At 42.4% G+C, this 22,984-nt stretch overlaps 1 protein-coding gene across 5 annotated transcripts in view; it reads right to left on the bottom strand.

Annotated features, from left to right (window-relative positions):
* SPATA13 (spermatogenesis associated 13) overlaps positions 1-22,984 on the bottom strand; it is a 161,621-nt gene that overhangs the window by 4,493 nt on the left and 134,144 nt on the right. For 4 of the 5 annotated variants that reach the window (XM_069808138.1, XM_069808135.1, XM_069808137.1 and 1 more), the window contains 8 exons: positions 13,515-13,651; positions 12,922-13,101; positions 11,671-11,856; positions 8,922-9,101; positions 8,099-8,331; positions 5,785-5,914; positions 4,860-5,232; positions 808-882 (listed from right to left, as the gene is read on the bottom strand). In XM_069808138.1, the coding sequence (XP_069664239.1) occupies positions 808-882; positions 4,860-5,232; positions 5,785-5,914; positions 8,099-8,331; positions 8,922-9,101; positions 11,671-11,856; positions 12,922-13,101; positions 13,515-13,651 (1,494 nt within the window). Of the gene's footprint in view, positions 1-807; positions 883-4,859; positions 5,233-5,784; positions 5,915-8,098; positions 8,332-8,921; positions 9,102-11,670; positions 11,857-12,921; positions 13,102-13,514; positions 13,652-15,942; positions 16,196-22,984 lie in introns of those variants that run through there. The other variant, XM_069808139.1, reaches the window with a different exon arrangement.

Here is a 22,984-nt window from a genome sequence, read left to right as displayed (position 1 = left end):
AGACTTTGACCTTTGTGCATTCTGAACAGAATCTCCTGATCACAATTTTCAGCCACTCCCCTGAAAATCTGGACAGGTTTTATAGGTATCTAGTGATTGATAAAGAGAAAATGCTTTAATAATATGAATCCCAGGGAGCAGAGGACTACCTAACGTCAACTCCTTCACTCCTAAATTCAGACTTAAACTGGTCCCACTTCAATTTATTCTCTCAACACACTAGAGATCTGGCTTTAAGACAGAAAAGGACAAAATCACAACACATTTTCTGAGAGAGAAAAGGAATAAAAAAGCTGTTTCCAGAGAAACACATTTCTAGTCCATCCTTCCTTCTAGTCTAGGACAGAAGGAAGCCATTTTGAGTGTATTATGATAAATACAGCAACACATGGCTTGCAAAAAGTACTTTAAGATATTTTAACAAAGCATAGAATTGCTAAATAAGAACAAGGTGTTTGAGTAAAAGCAAAGGAAGGAATCAGTAACCCCCATTTCTAATTTAATCTCTGCGCGGACTTCTTACATCCTTAAATAAACCATTTGCCTTACCTCTTGAGTTTCTTTTCTAATAAAGAGAACACTGACTTGCCTGTCTGAAGGAGACTGGGGAGCTGATTTAGTAAACAGTTTACAAAGGCATTGGAATTTGATATTAAAATACAGGTTAATGGAAATTATTTGAACTCCATGTAAACCATTAAGTTTTTTTAAAAGACTGAAGAACTCAACCATAGCCAGATTGTGTTATTTCCTAACATAAAGAACACTGGAACACAGTAAGAATGTAAAGCAATTCTGAACACTCACCTTTAATTTTTCCATGCCTTGACTTACGGGCATTCTGCATGGCTTGTTTCTTCTGGTTTTCTGAGATTTCCATTCCTATGTCAAAGTGTAAATTAGGGCACTGGTATAAAAATACTGTATCTAATACTTGATTACATTAAATTAAACCAAATATATTTTAAACAATTTTTAGTAAATCTTAATAGTAACATACCTGAAGTTTTTAGAAGTATGTTTTACTTTGTCATATGAATTTAAAGACCGCTTTTCACTGGGATAACAATAGGAACATTAATTTGCCTGTAGATTACTGGGAAAAACTGCTTTCCAGTTCCTACTGGCAATCACTGGGGAACTAACCCTCAAAAAGTTCTTTTTATAGATAAGTCCAGATAACAAGAGCTTAAAAAAAAGTGTAAATTAACACTTCTGAAAGCTACAAGCCACCAAGTAATAGATCACAAATGCAGAATCTGTTTCTTTTTTCTCTCACTCTGAGCTAACTTGGGGTAACAAACTGAAGTCACTGGTATTGCTGTAGTACAAATTGGGGTATCTTTCCCTCCGCTTGGAGGAGACAGTATCACATAATCCATCAGACACTGAAGCAGGCTGTGATGTGGTTGTGGCTTCATCAGACTGGGGCTGGATCTCTCACTCCGGTGTCTCATGTACTTGTTTGCATACTTGTATGATGGACATGATGCTATAGTATGTGGTCAACCCTGTGCTATTTACTACCATGTGGCAGGTGTATGACTGACCTGTGCTGAGTACAGAGATACCAGACATCTACTATGAAAGGTGACACCAGTGACTGGTGTCGTCTGGAGCCTATGTACAGACACTCCAGTTTCCTCTCCCTGGGTGCAAGACAGATGAGATACATGGATATGTTATATTTGCACAAGGAGACAACAGGGTGCACATGCTGTCACTCATTTCACTCACATGCACATAAAGAGCACAGAAGTTGCGATTCAAAGTCAGAATGAAGCGTCTGGTTTGGTTCCATTTTGCATCTTGTGCACTTCTCTATACTTTTAAAATTCCCTTCACTTTTTTAGCCTGAACTTATGAAGAAGTCATTACAAATCAGCCTATTAACTTACAATACAACAGCAGTTTGCCATAATTTTGCGGTAGCAGAAGTTTATTTTATTCTGCAGGGTTTTTTTCCTTTATAGAAACAAGGAAACAGATTAAAAAAAATTGAAGCAATTTCATCAACAGAGATCGGACCACTTTCTTAGGGTTACTATTAGTGGTTTGGAGAAGGATTTTCTGGCTGTGGCCTTTTCTTCCCATATATTCATAAAAGCTAAGAAAAGCTAGATATGGTTTGGGAGACAGTGACTTGCACCAAAGTGTCTTTGAAAATAGAAGTAAAATGCCATTTGCAGTTCTGAATTGGAAGAGTATGTATTTGTTCTCTGAGTGGTTAGATTAGAGGCTTTGTGTGAACTCCAGCAAGATAGCTTACAAAATCAACAAGATAAATTTAAACCTGAGGTTGAGAATACTGGCGCCTTTCCACTGGTTTTGGCTAAAGGAAATGTTCCATTATGCCAAAAAAAGGAAATTTTAGAAAAGAAGCAGTCTTCTGGGTAATGGAGAAAACATCCAAGCCACTGTGACTCACAAGACCAGATGGACATTAGCTATTATAAGTCAACTATCTTTCCTGTGGTTCATGATACCTGTGCCAAAACAGGTACATCAGAATAATGAGCTGCGACATTTGAAAAGCAAGTTTCCAGAAGGCTGCATGTTACATGGACAGAAAAGACTGCATGTGCCTATGTGCCATTATCAAATACACAGTCTCCCGTTATACTGAATTTTCTACCAGTTATTGCACAGTGCCTGAAGAGCAGCAAGCGTGATGGACCCTCCCGTGCAATCCTTGCGCTCAGCACCAAAGGAATTTGTGACTCAGCGCTAAGTAAGGGTTAGTGGTATTACAGCAAATCTCATCGTTATCACTGCCACTGCCACCACTGTTGAATGGTTACCCTTTTGAATATCATACATTGATTTTCATGAGGTGCCAGTAGAATAAATAATGACATTTAGGGCTGTAGCTGCTATGCCTTTGCAGTTTCCTCATGCTTGGGGACTTCTGCAGCAGTGTCACTTAGAAAGAATGGGAACACCCCACTGCCTGCACAAGACAGACCTGCTGCTGCACGGGGCAAGCACTAGTGTGAGCCTCGGAAGCATCCTGACATACAGCATTTAGCCCACTCAACGTACTCTCCCGGTGCTCCATAAAGCAACCACTGCGGGAGGAGGGGTAGATACAGATATGAAGAGCTCAAAAATGCTCCTTAGAAAGGAAGGGAATAGAAAATGTTCACATTTTATCTTCTTTTGCTCAGTCCTGCTCACAATAGTGCAGGAGCTGTGATTTATTCCATATTGTCCTTCCATATGACTATACTACTGTTCTTGTCGTATGGTGGAGTGGAGGCTTTCTGTAACTTTGTTGTAAGAGGGATTGTTTGGACACTCATCATCAGATCCTCTGCATTGCTTTATTACCTTCTGATCACCTTCACCCTTCTGCAGTATCCACTTTATTTTAGAGTCCTGTTTAGGTGAATTAGGAAAGGCAGCCACCACCCGTCCCCATGAGGATAAGGTGACTGAACAAGCTCTACACAGAGCAACTTGTGAAAGCCATCAGTGTTGTGCCCAAGAGGATCATAAATGTCACACCATGATGTTCAGCACAGGCGAAGAGTTGGTTTTGAAAAGTTTGGAAAGTTTGAGGGAAGTTTAGCTGTAGCTGCTTCATTGTTTACTCTAGACGCCAGACGATTGGGGTTAATTGCATCACTTGTTGCAATGGAGAAGAGTTAAAACTGGTTTATGAGTATGAATTGGTAAACTTGAAAGTATTTTCTTCAGCTTACAGACTATCTACAGTACATACAGAGGAGGCCTTATTTAAATATTTACAACAGTACCAAACGAGAAAGGCACTAAGATCAAAAGATTTACATTTGTAATCTAAGTGTTATTCCTGTTTTCCTATTCTTCTGACCAGGTGTTTTACGTGAACATGGAATATGAGATTTGGCATCTTGTTTAAATTTTAATAATTTCTGAGTTATATCATCCACTTCACTGCACTTCCAATTTTAACTGGCTGTTATCCAAAGCCTAAGCCTGAAGAGTGTTATAAAAAGGAAAAGTTCTCATGCAGTCAACACACACGGATGTACTAGTATTTTCATTACTTCTTTAGGAATATTAAAAAGAGTTTTATTTTTCTTATTAGTGTTGCTGTCTTCTTCATGTATGTTTTGCCATTGAAATTTTGCTGGAGCTTTTGTCACTGATCTTAAAGGAAGCATGAAACTATGCAAAACCAAAAATCTAAATAACAATCCCAAATGTACATTCACACAGAAGACACTGTCCTTAGACTGTTCCACAGGCTGTGGGTCTAAAGCTGATGCTACGATTTGGTACCTTTTTCCCTTCTCATGCAAGGTTAGGCTTCATTTCTCTGCAAACTGCCCAGTGGTGCTATTATTGGCTCTGTAACTAATGATACCATGCAACTGCACAGGTCTCCTGGACACAGGAGGTGCCATTATATGACATGGACAGTATAGATCTACAATTATTGCTGCTTGGCTTTATAATAAAATGTCCTTTACGAACAGATGTTTTGGGCCAATGATTCATACAAAAGTGCTAGGATTTTGAATGGAATTATTATTATTATTATTATTATTATTATTATTATTATTATTATTATCTTTGTGAATTGCATCTTGTCATATCTCATATCTTATTCTGCTCCGTAATGCACCAGAATTACATGCATTATGCTGTGACATGGATGTCATAGCTAACTGCCCTGGACCTTTGGTCCACAATGACAGGGCAAACACACCTGAATAGGCTTCACTTACATGGCTAAAGGTCATGTTGGGTAAGAAAGAGACACCAGTCCCAGAAGGTAGAGTGCCCATCTGCACAAAGCATAAAGAAGCATAAAAGCAGGAACATTCCCCTTTGTTTTTAACACCTTTTAGAGAGGAAATCCTTCCACTCACCCATTTCCTTGTCTTCCTGAACTCTTCTCCTTTCACTTTCGCATGCCTCCATCCATCTCTTTTTATCTTCCTGTTTTTTTGCACAGAACAAATGAATCTCTTCTGTGGCTCTGTTTAGTATCTTAAAAGCATTTTTGACATTAATGTTAAAGTCTTTGTCTCTGCCATCTTCAGTGTCCACAATTTCCATCTCATCCATGTCAATACGATCCTTATAATACAAGATGTCCCTTCTCAGTAAGTCCTTCTTACAGAACACAAGCTGATGGTCAAAAAGGAAGAAAGTCCTCTGCTGGCTTTTGCCTTGCTTTGATATTTTGGTCAGTTCTCCTGAGTGGATCAGTTCTGAGCTTCTGGCTAACACATCTGGTCCCTAAGAAGATATATATATATATGTAGTAAGTAAATAATATTTTAAGATCTTACTGTGTGCCTAACCAGTCTCATTTTATAATCAAGTCTCAAGTTCATTCATATTTCTTGTATTTTTATTATTAGATTTGAAAATGTCACAGAATGTAGACACTCTCCTACAGAATGTGGTTCTGCTCTACTTTATTTCTACATAAATCAGGAGGAAACTCATTAAAGTCAGTGAAGCAGGTTCAAGTTCTGACAGAACTACCAAAAATCCCAAGGAGATTCTATAGGTCTAGCATTACAAAAAAATCCATTCTGTCAGCTCAATCCAGTGTCAGCTCAAAGACAAGTGTCCATGTTAATACATGCTGCTCTTCCAGATTTATAAACAAGGTAATCAGTAACAGAATCACTGCAATGAAGCAACTGGACTTTTAACTGAGCAATGACCAGCTGAATAGTAGACACCATAAACTACCTACTATGCAGAAAGACGTATCCTGTAAAGGACATGAAGTACTGTACAGAGTACCTTTGCTCAGGAAAGGGACAGGCTGACGCTTACCTCCCAGTCTACGATAGAGACTTGCCAACGTGCAATCTTGTCTATGCTTTCTAGTCTTCGTTTTCGCTCATTGATCAGGCACGCTACATTCTTCATAGCCTCATATGCAGCTTTTATGTTGTTATAATCACTGTGAAATGTAGGCACGTTTCAAAGATCACTTATGCAATGGATATGATGCAATCACAAATTGTAACACAGTGCTTGAAGTATTAGCCCACATTATGCATCTATCCCTCTACTTAGGGTACTTAAGTAAAAGAAACCTGATTCTCAGCTATCCTGAACGTCACACAGTAGTCTGTACAATTCAGTGCTGCTGTACTGCTAGGCTTTGTCCAGGAGCAAATTACTAAACTGGTGGAAGGAGGTGGATGTAGATTAACAAATTGCAGCACTGTCTGTATTGAAAACAATGGTAGAACTCCTGTTGACCTCAGTGATACCTACATTGCAGCAAAGGTATTTGTTTTTAAGCAAGATTTTAGTGGGATTTTATTGGGAAGGGCATTCCTTTAATCATGATTAACAACTGTATTTTGTCCTTCTTGTTCCCAGTGGCTGGGTCAATGAATGCAAATGGAGAATGCTATGTGGGCAGAAAAAATACTGAAAACAACCTCAAACAAGGTGAGCAAGGGACCCAAGAACATGGGAACCAAAGAGGGGAATAAAAGGACACAATGCTGACAAAATGGCTGACAAATGGAGTCTCTGAGAAGAGAGAAGGAGACCCATGTTTCTTGCCTTAGAGTCCCAGCAGAGCAGCTGCCTTCCCTCCTTTATCAGAACACCTCTTGCAGAAAAGGGGGCCAGAGGTAGAAAACAGCATGAGCCAGAAATAACTCCTGCAAAGGGGTCAGCCTCGCTGTCCTTTTTATCTGCTTCTGCCTCAGTTCCTATTTTCATCGGCTGCTGCTGATGGATGCGCTTCCCTTCTAAATCTGCGAGTTACTCTCCTCTATTTATATCTATGGAAACTCTTTTCTGCCACACTGTATACAAAAAGTGAGATTAACAATAACAGGATCCTACTAATGTCAGGCAGATGTCCCACAGGGTGACCGCATGATATACACACTGCTACTCTTGCCCTTCCTTATCTCAGTTCCTTCTTTCTGTGTTGGTGTGTACGTTATTCCACACTTGCTGCATAACCTGTGGCCTTCGCGGCAGGCTGTGCACATTGGATCTTCAAACTTTTTATGAAAACAAAACAAAAAGCTACCAAAAAAACCAGGTGGCTTGAGCTTTACCAAGGCTCCGTGTGGGTGTAGGTCTGCCTGTTTATGAGCATCTCTGTGCACTGGGCGCCTGTCCGTGCTTGTAGGCATCTCTGGATGCCGTGCCACAGAAAAGAAAGACAGGTAGTATGGGTGGAAGGCGGCAAGACCTTGCTGTCACTTCATCTGCTGGTTTAATAGCTCACAGAATAATCTTTCTAAAATTAGTAGCAGCGAAAGAGATACCCACGGTAGTAATTGTTACTGCGGCACTTCCCAGGTAGCCACAGAACTGAACAGAGGCATTTCACACCTGAATGACAGTACTTGACATCCCCTACGTTTCGCCCCTGGCAAAAATCCCGTGGTCTCCAAGGGGAGTTTTCTCAAGGTTAAAGAAGTGCAGACTTTGGCCGAGGAAGCATTGCCTCAGGCTGTATTTGGACTTTGAGGACAGGGGTCACAATGGAACATTTTTCTTGCAGTTGTACAAGGTAAAAAGGAAGACATTTAGAGATAAAATCTTAATTTAGTCAGAGATTTAATCATCTCAAGTGTATACTAGAAAGGCTAATAACCTGCAACTTCAATTCTTATTTATCCCAGCTGAAAATCTAATATCTGGACTTTATTGCAAACAAAGGCAATGTTTATTACTAGGTAAGTTTCTAAAAAACATTACCTCCAAGCTTGCTCCGATTGTGGTTTTTTTTCTAAGGCCCTCTTTACCTTTCTTGTGTTCACAACATTTATGCAGCTTCCCCCTTTTTTCTGTGGATTTCCTTCTCCGTCAAAGAAATGACACATCAGCTTTTTTTCACTGATTTACACATCCCTCCCTGCATCCTATTTCAGCACTTTCTTCCTTTTCTTCTCCCTCTTTCACTTATTCCTCATTCTGTCTTGCACCCTGTCAGTCCCCTGTGCTCCATTTTCACCTACTGTTTTTGTATCTAGTAAGGAGCTCTTGTCTATAGTGGTCAATGGGAGTTTTGTTCCTGATCTCAAAAGCTGTAGTATTGTGTCACCCAGAAAGCTTGAGTAATTAGGTGTTACTACTATTATAAGATTTGTTTTTTTCATTCTCTTACCTGTGCTCCTGAGTGGTGTATTTGAGCAATTCTGCAAGCTGCAGAGGGTATTTGCAGATTTTCTGAACGGGCGTGAGAAGAAAACCATCAATGGCAATGTCAATCATCTGCTGGAGCAAGCGGCAGGCCTCAAAGAAGTGACGGTATTTGCCCTGTTTCATTAGTTTGGAAAGTTCAATGCAGGCACTGGGATGATTGTTACAATACTCTGAATAAATAGCAAAGCCTTCTTGCTATTAAAAAAAAAAAAAGTCAAAGCTTAAAGTAGTTATCTATAAAGGAGGAAAGATATTTCTGTAACATCTATTATAACTAATTAGATTAATTAATCCATTTCCTATCTTGTTTCCAGGCTGATCAGCCTTGAAACTATGCAGAAATCTACTTTGTAACTGTCAACACTATGTACTTTCTTTGTAAGAACCCAGAAATAGAGGCCTCCATTGAGTCAGGATAATCAAATCCACTTTAAGAAGTAATTTTCTTTGGGGAAGACAGCTATAGGCTTAGCAAGTGTCTATCATGAACTCACAGCCTCTTTCCCCACCACCTTCCTTCCTTATTTTCTTTAGGAAGTTTTTGCATGCCCAATATGAGATCACTGCAAATAGTCCAGCTCATCTGTGATCACTAAAGTTTTGAAAAGGAAACTTAAAATTGTGCACAAAGTTACATGCTTGCTAAAGATGAGGAGAAATCAAAAGCATTTAAATAATTCTTTAATTAAGCCCTTGTTGCTAAAATCCCCTCCTAACATTGTAACTTAGCATTTTCTTGTCCTACTTTGTTAATTTCATAAATAAACCAAACTTTTGCAACCTACATGTTGAAGAAAACATGACCCTATTTCACTTAGATGAGGTTCCTCTTTGTTGTACTGTTTCTCCAGATCCTTCAGAAACTTCCTTTGGAATTTGTAAATATCTTCAATATTTCCAAAAATGGTGCTTAACTGAGCTGTGGTGAACATTCCTGTATGTTTGCGACACTGCCGAATATAACCCTGGAAATTAAATGAATAACCTCTTTAGTTTGAACATGTGAAAACAGGCTCTACCCTGAACAAGCCCATTTGAGCTGTGATCTATGGGCAGGTGAGTCGTTTCCCAGCTGTGGACACACGGACACACACACACGGACATGCAATTCCAGATTTGCCTCTGAAATGTTTACACGTTGATTCTTGCAGTCCAACTGCTGTCTCACACTACCATAAATGAATCAGGGAACCAGAAACCTGCAGAATTTGTGAAGCCCATTCACATCTCCTCGTTATGATTACCCGCCAAGCTGGAGGCGAGCCTGGTGTAAGACCCCATGCACGCTACTACTTTAGCTGCTGCACTTTTTCAGAGCCATTTCTCTTTGCCATAAGAGTTCTTCTCTATGCAGGTAAGAACAAACCCTAAAACAATTAATATAAAGAATTTCTACCAGGGCTGAAGTACTGGTTCCTTAACCAGTACGTAAATAGGGCACAGTCTAAGCCAGAGAAGCAAAATGAAGAACATATTATAACACATTCAGAATGCTGCTGTTTGGTAAAAATCCATATGGTATTGGCAGGAGGTAACAGTATTGGCAAGACTGCGCATAAAACTTTTCCAGTTTTTTTTCTCTTTACTTGTAGGAACATCACAGGGGTCCAGCTCACTTTATTCGTACCCAGTGTTAAGTAGATACACAACTGAGTCCTCCAGTTTTAAAACGATGGGGGGCCTCTTAGGGCTGAAAAATACACAGCCAGCACATCTTCAGGTACCTCTTCCACAAAGCTGAGCGTGGCGAGGAGGATACAGTGCAGGGGCTAAATACCCAGGAATAGCTGCTGTGCTCATACTCTCGTATCAGTAATGGCACCGGGGTATGGATCAGTGCGAAGGTTAACTGGTATGATACAGGTTATCTGCCAGGCTCTTCCATTTGGCTGCTTTCAGGCAGGTTTCCCCCAAATTGCTTTGGGAGCAGACAGCTGTAAAAAGCCTTGCAATTGCTCTGGTGAGGTTTACCAGGAAGCAACTCTGAATATTTCTGGCACTGTTATGAATATTCCTGTCTCCTCCACAGCCATCTGCTCTGAGAGCTGTGCAGTGGCTACACTGCAAGTCAGCTACCACATTAACTACTATTAGGAGGATAACTCTGAAAAGGAAAACTAATTCCTGTTCAGCTCTTATAATGTGGACTGCAGACACTTCTTGAATGTATAAAGTTTTTCTGGGTATACTCCAGCTTCATGATCCTGACTGCACCAGCCCTAGTGATTCATTCTAGTGCACAGCTTGCAAATTTGGATTACTATCCGCAGTAGCTTTTCCGGCTTAGTCTCACTTGAGTGTATTTTCAGCCTTATGTCCGGCTTGCACCACCCTACAGATTCACTCACTTCTCTGCTTGGAAAATGTGTGTTAGCGCTCTTGTAGCAAACTCGGAGGCATGTCAAGATTTAAAAAAAAGAGGTATAGAATATATGAATTAGAGAAAATTAATTATTAGTATCAGTCTAAGAATTAATAAGTCAGTAAAATATGAAAGTCATGTCCTAGAACTCAGCTAACCACGGCAACGACATAGCTGCATGTACAAATTCCTCCCTGATCTTTTACGCACACAGTCAGGCTTACTAGCTTAAGTAAATAGTGAATCTAAATGACAAAACTTACATTTAATGTTTTAAAATTAGCCAATTAGCAACCAATTTTTGTCTTCTTGTTTTCCCTTCTCTCTTTCTTCAAAATGCATAAAAAAGGTCTGATCTAAAAAAAAACCCAACCACTGCTGTCTTGTCTACTTTGTTGTTCATGAAAGAATTTAATGATGAGTGGTGGACTAAAGGATGACAACATGAAAAATACAGACAGAAACCTAGCAAACTAAGGGTACAAAGAATATTTTGGTAGGTTGCTTAGCACCCTTCCAGATGCTAACCACAAATACAGGTCAAATGCATCACAGTCCATGTCAAAAGAGGCAAACTTCAGTGAAAAGTACCAAGAAGCTTCTTGCCCAAGTGTGGGCCTCCAACAAAACTTGAACAAAAAGCAGAACCCCCCCACACGTTTTATGGTTCAAACAAGCAAGGTAGTTCTAAAACACCTTTAAAGACTTCTTCATAGCTTCTAAGCATCCAGAAAAAATCTCTTTGTTGGAGAAAACAAAAAAAAAATCTCACCCAGCAAACATTCTCTTTGCAAGTTACTTTCAAAAAATTTTGTCCCTGAACTATAGTTGGTTTTATTAAAGTTACTGAAAGTTTTCTATCTAAACCAAGTGGTAAAAAGTTCTAAATAAACTGAACTTCCTTATCTCATTATTATGGAAATAGCAGTCAGATAAGCAAAGCACTTTTTCCATGTTAAAAGTGGAATGTTTTTTTTTAAAAAAAAGGAAGTAATGCCTTGTGGCAGTCAGCAGAGAGGAAAGCTGTAAGAGGACACAAGAAGGGTCTGACTGACAGTCTCAGAAGTGGTATTGGGAATATTTTGATATGAGAAACCACTCCGGTTCTGGACTTATATGGGATGTTTTGTTCACATTAGGTCAGCAGAATGCCCTCAGGTTAAAGCATGTACCTCACAGATGTCCTTGAGATGCTTGATATAGACTCGTTCTGTGTTCATAATTTCCTGTATAACGTTGGTTCTCATCTGATCCTTGTTTTCAGCTATTTTCTGACGATGCTTGCTAATATCTGCATCTTGTTCTTCATCCTGGATACTACTACAATTTTCTGGCACTTCTTCCTGATTAACTCGCAGCTGCAGCCAGAACAAACAAAGCAAACTAGAGTAAAGCAGCAAACTTTTACAAAATGTGATATAACTGTTACAAACTTCTTACAATTAAGAGAGGCCTTGCTACAGAAATGTTCCCATTCTTACCTTAGAGGGAGAGTTCCACAACAGGATTTATCTCATTGTACCCAATGCATATTCAAATACAGTGTTGAGATTTCTGTCTGGTTAAATACATGGCTTTCTACTCACAATATCTGAGAGATACCATGTTGTGTTGCCTGTGTATTTTTCAGACTTAAGCTTATTTCTGACCCTTACTAATAGTTTATGTGTTATTTTGGCCAAGCCAGCACATGGGTAAGAATTACAAAAGTAGACAACTCAAATACTTTTAAATAGTTTCCCTCTGCCCCAGTTCCCCATCTGTACAACGTGGATAACAGCACCTCCTTTTTTGACTTTTGTCTGATTGCCCATGTTGGCTGGAGATCTGGGAAGGGCAAAGGCAGGAACCATCTCTTGCACTTTGTGTAGTACTTCATACAGTGTGGCCCAAGCTTCACTACAGGATCTCAAAAAGTACTTTAAATTCATTTCTAAAACACAGGTCAGTTTTATACCATTCAAGAGTTATACTGTCATAATCTGGCTGAGTTCCCACTGGGGAGTTCAGACTGTGAACGAGATTCCTACATGATGTTGTGATAATAAATTAAGCTCTGTTTTACCAAGAAATCCCTGCAGCATAGCTTTCCCTGCTCCCTCGTGAAAACTGCTATGTCCTCTCCATATACACTGACTGCTCCCGGCTGAGCTTTCTGCTGCCCTCATTTCTGCTCGAGAAATTCCTTTTGTCACGAAAGGAAGAAGCCACTGTAGAAGGTGTCAGAAGAGCTAAGGGATCTTGGGGTGCGATTCTCTATTGCTTTTTTCCTTGTGAAGTCATTGGGGGTTGCACCACTGAGGTTCAGATACAAAGATGCTGAGGACCAGGCCCTTGACTTAAACGTAACGCCACGACTATTGCTGTTGCGCTCTGCCAGGAATCTCACGTGACAATGGTGCAAAAGCAAGAGAGTTACTCACCCTGACAAAGCTAGCTGGAAACCAGGCTTCCTTGTCCTCGTTTCTTCCCCACCACCAGTCTTTGTTGGAAGCTTCTAGAACTCTAATGACATCTCCAGCTTTGAAGCCCAGCTCTTGATCATCCATAGTCACATGGTCCCAGAGAGCTTCTGCATAGACAATGCTGCCATCGCTGATCAGCTGAGGTGGGGAGAAAATGAGGTTGTGAGGGACAAAAGATAAACAATGAACTGTTTATAAATTACTGACAGATCAAAATACCTCGCTAGAGCACCCACGATTATTCCTAATACAGGATAGAACTAAAATTCTGGATTTTCAGAAATCTATGTCTGTATTTATTAGTGAGAACAATTAGAGTCCTACAATTAGAGCAGTTACACAGGCTAACGAGTTACAGTCCCAGGGAAGCACTAGTCACCGTGCTCTTCCCCTGGCGTCTGCCCGTGGGCCCTGCCACAGACAGGACACCACGGCTGCCGGATTCTTCACTCTGGTGGCTACTGCCGTGGCACCTCTCGTTAACACGAAACCTCAGACCTGTGGAAAACACACCCGCCACCATTACAGCAACGCAAAGCCCAGGACGTTACCTCGTTAATTGCTAGCTGTTCCCCTCCGGGCTGCAGGTACCTGGGAGTGGCTTGGCAGAGCTCCTCGTAACTGTAGTCTTCCTCACTGCCATTGTCGTCCACTAAGGCCGAAGGTTCAGCCCCACCATCTGCCGCAACTAAAACAAAGGTGCAACAGCTGTTTGCTTCATCATTTTTTCTGATTTCCAGAATAAAACAATGCAAGATGAATCTCTGAGAAGTTGCCTTTGTTGTCACGGATATAACAGTAACAGCAGAAGCGGAGGGCAGCAGAGCTCTCAGGAAAACCACTTTCCTGCCATTAAATACTTTTTACTCTTCTTCAGAATTTTCTCATTTAGCAGCTGATGAAATTCTCCTTTTTGCGAGCGAAAACCAGAACTATAACCATTATTTACTTATTTTTTTTTACCCAGAGGACATCTCAAACGACCTGAATCAGGAGGGAGGTCTCAATGCCATGTTCCCCACACAGGAGATGAGGGAGGTCCAATGGCCCCCCCAGCAGTGAGAGGGGGGCCGCTGTCAGTCCCAGCCTGGGTGCCATCCCGTCATGACATCCCCCCGCAGGGATGTGACACCCCAACAGCTCCCTGCCCACCCACCCGTGAGAGGGGGGGGCAGCCCACGCCGCAGCCCCTGCTCCAAGCCCGAAAAAATCCTTGGTTTGGCAACTGTACATTTTCTGACCAAAGAGGCAGCTTTGTAAAGAAATGGAGGCCAGACCAAAGATGGGCTTCATCTTATTACACAGCCACATAAACCAAGAGAAACATCATGTAAGTGACTGTCACTATGCACATGTAAATCTGTGTAAAACCCACTTGGGGTACATCACTGGGTGGCAGATCCTTTCGGCGATCATCTCCACACTGGCAGGTGAAGAGGACCGGGGACCAAGTTCTACTGAGAGACTCACGTCCACACTGCTCAGTGCTAGACCCTTTCAGAGCAGGTTTGCCTTTGAAAGCCAGCTGTAATGTTCAAACAGATCAGGGGATGAGCTAGTAATCAAGAAGATTTCACAACCAGTGGCCCAGTTCTCTGGTCCTTGTTAATTTATCCCTGAAGATTTATTCCTATGGCATGCCCAAGCTGTGAAAAACTAGAGAGTCTAAGAATCACACAGTGCTCAAAAATCCAAGAGAAAATAAAAAATTAAAAAAATTCAGAATGGGCTGCCGGCACTGAACTCCTTTTCTAACGGTTACTGCGTCCCAGATAAGTTGCCGTGCAGCCTACAGAGCATCTCTCTCACTCCGCAGTGCCTGGGAACAGACTTTTAAGCAGAGTTATTGAACCTGCCACTTCCACCTAGCAGCAAGGCTGAGCAGCCGGGCTCTGATCCTGCCTCTTCTCTGCCCTGCCTCCAGCCTGGGTACCGCCTGCCTGCCGAGCTCTGGGCTCCGCATGGGCGAGAGTCGCTTTACTCCACACACCTACACAGCTACACACGCCGCTGCCTATCTGTGATGTACCTTCTAGGGAGAAACACATCAAGCCCCTCCTTACGGGCGCTCACACCATCGCTAGCATCTTTGGTCATTTGGGTATTAATTTGCAGGAGAGATCAAAGCTGGCTACTGCACAGATTCACTGAAGAACTTGGAAGATTTTTCTTTCCTTTAGAAGTGGAAAAATATGGCATAGTCTCGGTGTAACACAACATGGCTATTCAACTGTTCTCTGCTACTCCCCAGCATTTTAAATATATGCTCACATTAATGATATAATCTGCCTAACCAGGGAGGATGCAGAATCTGTATTTAAAAAAACAAGATTTTTTTCCCCTACAGGCTCACAAACCTGCGCACTGATAAACTTTTAAAATACATCTTGTGAAACTTACTGAAACTGCTTCATTTAAAAAAATCTGCAAATAAATAATTCATTAAATCAATTTTTAGGTTATAAAGCAACACCAAAAAAAAAAATTAATCTCAGTGATCCTTTATACATCCCCACTGTACTATCAGTACTGCCTGTTGGTTTGTTCCAGTAACAACGGCACATCAAAATAACCTAATTCATTTGGCTCCAGATGAAAAATGACTGCAATTTGGGGACCGATAACTCTTCATTATTCTGCACCAAATCAACAAGCTTACATTGTCTCCATAGTTAGACTCAAGCGAACATCAAGTCGCTTGCACTCTGCATCTATTCCTCTATTGTTTACAGACAGAAATATCAGAGGTGGGGTGGGCTTTTCTGATCGCACCAACGGGATGCAAAAACTTAAAAGACAGCCCGGGACCGATTCTGATCTCCCAGCAGCTTTGTCACCAGTGTAAGGCTGCAGGCTCCCGTGGATGACACGGTGCAAGTGTGATCAGAATCAGGCCCCCCGACTGCCACAGTTTATCAGTTCAATCTAAAAACACCGTAAAAAATAGCAAGAGAGAGAGCATGTTCTACTCACACGTACCCATCTGAAGGCTCTCCAGACTCCAAAATCGTGCCATTCCCCCCCTGGCTACCATGCTGCCGTCAGACTTGCTCCCCGGGGAAGGGGTTTGACCCCTAACAGGTGATGCTCGGTCCTAAAGGGCTGGCGGAGGACCACGAAGGGCTCCGAGCGACCCGCGGCGCCGAGAAAACAGCCTCTTCGCCGCCTTCGGCTCCCGGCTGCGCCTCCGAGGCCGGGGCCGGCTGGGAGCTGCCAGCGGCGCGCGCCACGGCGAGCTCCCGGCTCGCTGACATCATGGGGTGCCCTTAGGGAGGAAGTTCCAGAAAAGAACAAAAAACCTGGCTGCCTTGGCCCCGGCCACGCTGTGCCGACAGCCGCCTCCGCCGCCCAGACCGCTCCCCAAGTGCCCGAACGTCTCAAAACGCAGCAAGCCAAGGAGTACATTTGTTTTTCATTAAAGCAGCTTAATGCGATTTCAGTCTATATTCAAATGACTGCAATTCAAAGGGAAAGACTGTTTGGATGGGAGCTGGCAGTTCTTTGTGTTACAACACTGTTCGGGGTATCGGTCTATCTTTGTTACGCTAGACCGGTTAAAATTCCAGTAGAAGTAAACAATGAAGGTATTTTTTGGACGGCTATTAAAACTTCTCTTGCTTCACAGGCAAATGCTGTATCATTATTGAGGGCACAAGCAGCCAAAGCGTTAAGGCTGCAGCAGACTGCTCCCGGGGAAAGTGGGGAGGACGGAGACATTTTCTCACTCAAACTACAAACTTAATTCAGCTGCTCCAGAAAATAGGGAGTGAAGCAGGAAAGCACCCAAAGAGCCCAGCTTTCACTGGGACTGACCCAGCCAGAGCACAACCTCATTCATTCACCACGGGCCAGCATTTACCACCCTTAACATCTGCGTCGTTCTGCAGTGAAGCTGGATCGGTTCATGCACGGGAAGCAAAGGCAGGAGCTGCTCCCACCGGCAGAGCGCAAAGCCTGCCGCAGCCTGCGCTTGTACACAGCATTATATTCATGGTTTGGAAAGCTCCGTAATCGTTATGGCTCATTCTTTACCTGCTGACTGCGTTGCTCAGCTGAGCCTGTCCTGTAACTGGGGACCGTCTCCTCCAGGGACGTGTTCACAAAACCCTGGAGGCATTTCTGCGCGCAGCGGCGTCTCAACACCCACTGAAATCACATGGTTTCCCCTAGCACTGCCTCAGACAGAGAAGGAAAGGCCAAACATCGCCCTGCAATGTTAATGCCATCTTCCTACAAAAACCCAGACTGCGCTGCACTGCACAGGAGACCGATAGGAATTCCCTTCTGAATCCCCAAACTTCCCTATTATTTCTTGGTGCAAGCACACATTGGATAGTACAGTAAAAACAAGCTACTACGTGTTATATAAGATGTTTATACAGAGCCCCACACATTTTTCTTGGCACAAATCATTAAAAAAAACCAACCCAGCAAACAGAAGTGACACTGAAGTGCTGACGACCCTGGGACCTGCAAGCGAAAGGTTTCACGCTTTTTTATCAGCCGGCTCACAAGCTCTCTGCCATGTCCAACCCCTACCTGCAGGGGAAAAACAGCCGAACTGCCAAAGGAGAACAAGATCAAACCCCACACAGCTCTTCTAGAAGACACATTAAAAACAATCTCTGAAAAACAGTCACAGCTTGATTTTTGCAGAACAGAACGGACTGTGTGCTTTTTGCCCAACGTCTAACCCAGCGCCACTGTGGGATACTGCAGGTGGTGGGGGGAACTGTTCTCCCTCCTCTGCACCGGCACGTCTAGCAACTGTGCGGCCACAAACTGAACCCCCACAAAAGTTCTCGTTTGGGGTGAGCTGGTGGGGGGTTGGTTTCCTCGCAGGACCAGCCGGGGACAGGAGGCGCAGGCTGTCCTTTGTAGCGTCAGTCCGCAGGGACCCTCTCCAAACGCACGCCGAGCTGGCTTACCCACTGCGCAGGGCACTCTGGAAAGGCTGTGGGTAGCACAGACTAAAATACTAAAAATAAAAGCTAGTTTACCCGCCTCAAGAAAATCCAGTTCTAGATAACCCTCTGGAATCATAGGACCCTACACCCTGGGGCAGACTAAAGGTGCCCCCACCCGTCCCGCTCTGACAGCAGCCAGTAGCAGATGCCCAGGGAAGAACATAAAAATAGACGAGGCATGTAATGGCATTTTCTGATGTACTTTCCTAAATTCCAGCTACCTGCAGATTAGAGTCAGATCCTTCCTGAGGCAGAAGTGGTATCTTTGTGTTTAATGAACTGAATTTTTCAAACCACTTTCTGGATTTCTGTAGACTTTTGGATGTGAAATATCATGTGTAGCAAGAGTGTGAAAACTATCTTTTATTTTGAACTTGCTATCTGATGATTTCATTTGGTGCCCTTTAGTTCTCACAGTATTGTAAACAATAACTATTATCTGTTCTTTTCTCCTCTGCCAATCAGTCTTTTATTCCCCTATTGTCCTTTTTTCCAAGTTGCAGAGCCCTAGCCGCATTAATCATTCCTCACACAGAGACACTGAGTAGGTTTTCTTGTCCTTTTGCCTTTCTCTGTATCGTCCCCTGTAAAAAATGCCTTTTGAAGTGGAAAGGAACAAGGAGATGGCCCCCACACACCACACCAGTGGCACAATTGGGCCTTCTGTTTTGTTCTCTATTCCCTTCCTACAAATTCCTGCCCTTTTATTTACTGTTTTGACTGTTACTATGCACTGAACTGACACTTTAATTATCTGTTAGGATTGCAAGATCTCTTCCTGAATGGCAATATCCAGCTCAAAGTCCGTTCTTCTGCAAGCATACCAGGCTCATGTTCCTCCACGTGCCTCTATCAACACTGAATTCACCTGCCACCAGCGCAGCGCATTTTGTCTGCGTACTGTGAAATCCTTCTGCAACCCTGTTCAAGCAGCTTGTGCTTTTGCTACCGTGAATAATCTAGCACACAAGCAAGAATTGTCATTTCATTCTATACCTCCCTCCCCACATTATTTGTGAAGACACTGAACATCTGACTCCACTCATGAGCTCTCTCCTTAAGAAGACCAACCACATTCCTCCTCGCCGTTACATAGTGGTTACTCACTTGTTAAAGCATGGGAGGATCTTCCCTCTTATCCCAGGCCTCTATTAAGAGACACCTGTAAGAGATCTTGTCAGAGGCCTTTTGGAGGTCCAAGCAGCCTTTACCTATTGAATCCCCTTGGTCACATCCTCAGTGATTTTTTTCAGAAAACCTCATCCATTTGTGGGCAACAGCTTTCCTCTACACAGGGCACATGGACTCTTCATCCTAAGGGTCCACCAGTCAGTGGTGGTAACAGTTGATGTTACTCTCTGTCATAGTTTCATAGTCCTAAATACATTCTTTATATATTCTACGTACTATTATGTCAGACTCACTGGTCTACTGCTCACTGGATCCCTCCCATTACTTCTTTATAAATGGTTATTCCATCGCTGCCATCTTCCTTGTACCGGAGGCAATTTTTGAGGAACAAATTCCATGCTGAGGCAGTAGCTCAGCAATTTTGTTCTTAAATCCCTTTAGAATCTTGGTTCTGGCAATTTGCTGCTATTCATTTAGTTACTCTAAAACTTTTACTTGAGATTTTGAGACAGATCCTTATCTAATTTGAGCTCAGGTTTTATTTCTCAGTCACTTACAAGGCCTACAAACTGTCTGGTAGTCTACAGGGTTCTCATAGTTTTTAAAAACGATGTACTTTTCATATCTTTAGCAAATTGTTTCTGCATTCCTGTAGCTTTACATCAAAATTGCTAGAGGTATTTTTTTTCTATTTGGTTACAATTCAACAAACTGAAGGATGCCTTTTCTTCTTCTTCTTCTTCTGATAGATTCTTTTCCCCTGTGTTTACTGACAGAACCCTCTTCTGGTGTTTCCAAAGTCTGTTTTGACAGGTGACATGAATTTGCTCTAAGTATCTAATATGCTGTCCTTGAACACTCTCCGTGCTGCCTGCAAGCATTCAACACCTTTTTCTGCTCCTTTAAATTCCTTTGTTACATGAATGACTTCTCACTTTTATTTACTTTCCCTCTTTTAAATTAAAACACATACTGTATTGGATTTTTTTTACTCTTCTCACCCCTGCAAGGATATTGGCTCAGAGTGCATTATGGACACAGAGGACAAGATTCGTTATCTGTCTGTATTTGGTTAATGAACAACACCCTAAATTACCTGTTTCTTCCAGTCAAGGTCACCTAGCTTAGCTTACAAGTCTCTACAGTCAGATGAGACACATCCCACCCTTACAGAGTAGCTTTTATGTGTGATCCTGCACACATCTCAGGAATGGTTCAAGGATTGTTTCACTTCCCGTAGGTCTCCTGATGAGCTGCACTGAATAGTTATTTATGGTACACCTAGAAATGTAGCACTGTGCCCCATCACAACACTTAACCCACACGACAGCAATTTAAGTCTCCTTTAGGACTGTGCTTGCTGCCCTTGAAACTTCTCTGGTTTCCTTGGTTTGTCACATTTACTTTCATCAACCTGGTGATCTCAGGTGGCTCATAATTTAATCCCGTCACTGTACTTTTTCCTGTTTAGGCATGGCATTCCAGACTACAGATCCTGTGACACTTGATGATACAGTCAATTTGTTTATCTGATTTGGCTCTTAGCTTTTAATACATAGAGACCCTCTTTCACTGGTACAATCTTTTCTGTTATTCCTATACAGCTTTCACAGTGGTGATATACTGGTTATGCTCCACTGGTTATCTTCCTTCAACCAAGTTTCTGACATATGCCATCTAGCGTCTTTAAAAATATGTTTACTTCTCCATCTTACTTTTTAAACGTTCACTATTACTGGCAGGGTTGCCTGTTTTTCTAAATCCTCTTTAAACAACATTTGTCCAACTGTTCCTGACTATTTCTTGCCTGAGTTTTGTCAGCTTCTTCTCCACCCTCCATTTGAGGATGCAGTGATCACTGACATCGCCTGTAAAGGATGTGCTGCCCTACACCGTGTATTATTACTCCTTGCCAGCTTTGCCCTAAATCTCCCTCTTTTTAGTCCAACTTTCTGGATGAAGGTGCCTGGGGGTAAAAAGGCCTCTCTGTCTGACACCGAGCGTGGCATTGGCAGCACTTTGGACATTTTACCGTTGGGCTCCTGGTCTTTTAGCTTCTACCTGACAGCCTCAGTTTTGCCTCCAGCGCTTGCCTCCTGCCCACCGCACTCTCCCTGGCACCCACCTGCCCCACAGGTACCACCTCCCCTCCGCAGCCCCGAGGACTGCCTGGGTGTTTCACCTGATGCACCAGCTGCTCCCAACACGCCGCTAGGTCCTGTTTGCATCATCTAGCCCAGCTATCTATGCAACTAAATCCCATTACCCACCAGCAGAGTTTTTTATCTTTTCCAATCAGGTACAAGCGCCATCCTTCAAAGTATCCCATAGCCATCATCCTCCAGTTCAGAGGCTTTTCTGCGCCCAGCAACACTGGGACTGCTTTAGCCTGCAGTAGTGGATTTCATGGTGCCCCTTCAGGTCCTGTCCGTGACAAATACAGCACTCAGTCTAGTAACCTGGGAATTTGTGTTTCCTGCATATTGTCCTACTTACATCCTCACTCTTGTGGGGTGGGGGAGCAAAGATAGGGTAGCGAGGAGATGGTAGCAAGCAGAGAACTGTTTTCTCTCGGGGAGTGATTACTAACTTCTGTTTGTTCTGGGGGTGGGGTTTGAGTATTTCATTGGTGATAGGGATGGAGAACCTGAAAATCTCCTCTCCCAACAGCCAGTTTGTTTGCACTTCAGTTCCCGAGCTGTGCTCCACACCGGCTGAAACCTCCTCGGTTACCCAACCTTGATGAACTGGGAAAAGCTTGACAGTAGTTTAACATTGTAGGCAAATGTCCAGGACAGGATACTATGTGAATTAAAGACATTTAGATTTATTAATCTAAATGCTGGAATCCACATTTGAACGAACCATCTAAATCAGCAGGTATTGGTCACAATTAAAACAGCTGAGAGAGCAATCCACCTCACCCAAAGGCAGCTCCTGCTCTAACCTTCATTGACTGCAATGGCTAAGGCCTCAGATCAGTTGTTTAAACGTACATACTTCGTGCCATTTTAAGTATTTTGGATATCCTGCTGGCCTCCTCTGTCATATCTGCCAGCTCCAGGTAGGTGCTCAGGTACCCCCCACAGCACTGGACCCTGGGGTGGGTAACTGAATGAAGCCCTAGTCCTCCACTGCCTGTAACTGGTGTTCTAATGTTTAACTCTTACATAGGTACCTACATTTAGACTAAATTTAGGTGACTTAAACTTGAGTTGAATCCCACCCCACCTACTCAGAGCTCAGCTTATCCAAAGGAGTTCACCAATTAATTCAGCCAAATTCAAATCCCACACCACAATATGCAAGAAAGATGGGTTAGTTTTTAAGATACTTATAAAAATTGCTGTACTGTGATAAATAGGTAACGTCTTTAATATAATTTAAAACTTGTAATCCTTTAAGCACAAGAGTAGCAATGTAAGTCTCAAGGGAAGTTTCACTTGCGTGTTGGCTGCTTGTTAGTCTGTCTCCTACAGTATGATGATTTACTGTCTTGTGACAACTGTTTTTTCTAAAAATTTACATCTCCAATTCTATCTCTCATTGTTACAGAAGTAGATATGCAATGTATTAGGCTTTAGCAAGTAACTAAAATAAGATGCCACTGGTTTTCAGTGCTTGGGTTTAGAATTTCTTTCTATAATAAAGGGCTTTTGTGCTATCAAATTTCACTGTACATGAGCAAACAAAAAACTCTCACATGTTCAAAGACAAGGAAATGCCTTGTGAATTTAAGCAAAAAAGGAAAAAGATCAGAATGTGTGACACTCGTCATTTTTTTATTTTCTGCTGCAGCTACTTAATAGATCTTTGCAACTGCTCTCAAACTGCGAAGTCCGTTATATTCCTTACTTGCCTTCAGGGCTTTGATTTCAGAAGTTTTTCCTGCTCAGCTTCTATGTTTATTGTAATGAGTCATA

Source organism: Haliaeetus albicilla, chromosome 20 (genome assembly GCF_947461875.1).
Source record: "Haliaeetus albicilla chromosome 20, bHalAlb1.1, whole genome shotgun sequence".
NCBI lineage: Eukaryota > Metazoa > Chordata > Aves > Accipitriformes > Accipitridae > Haliaeetus > Haliaeetus albicilla.
Note: the sequence above shows the minus strand (reverse complement) of the source record. Positions and strands in the feature narration are given on the sequence as shown.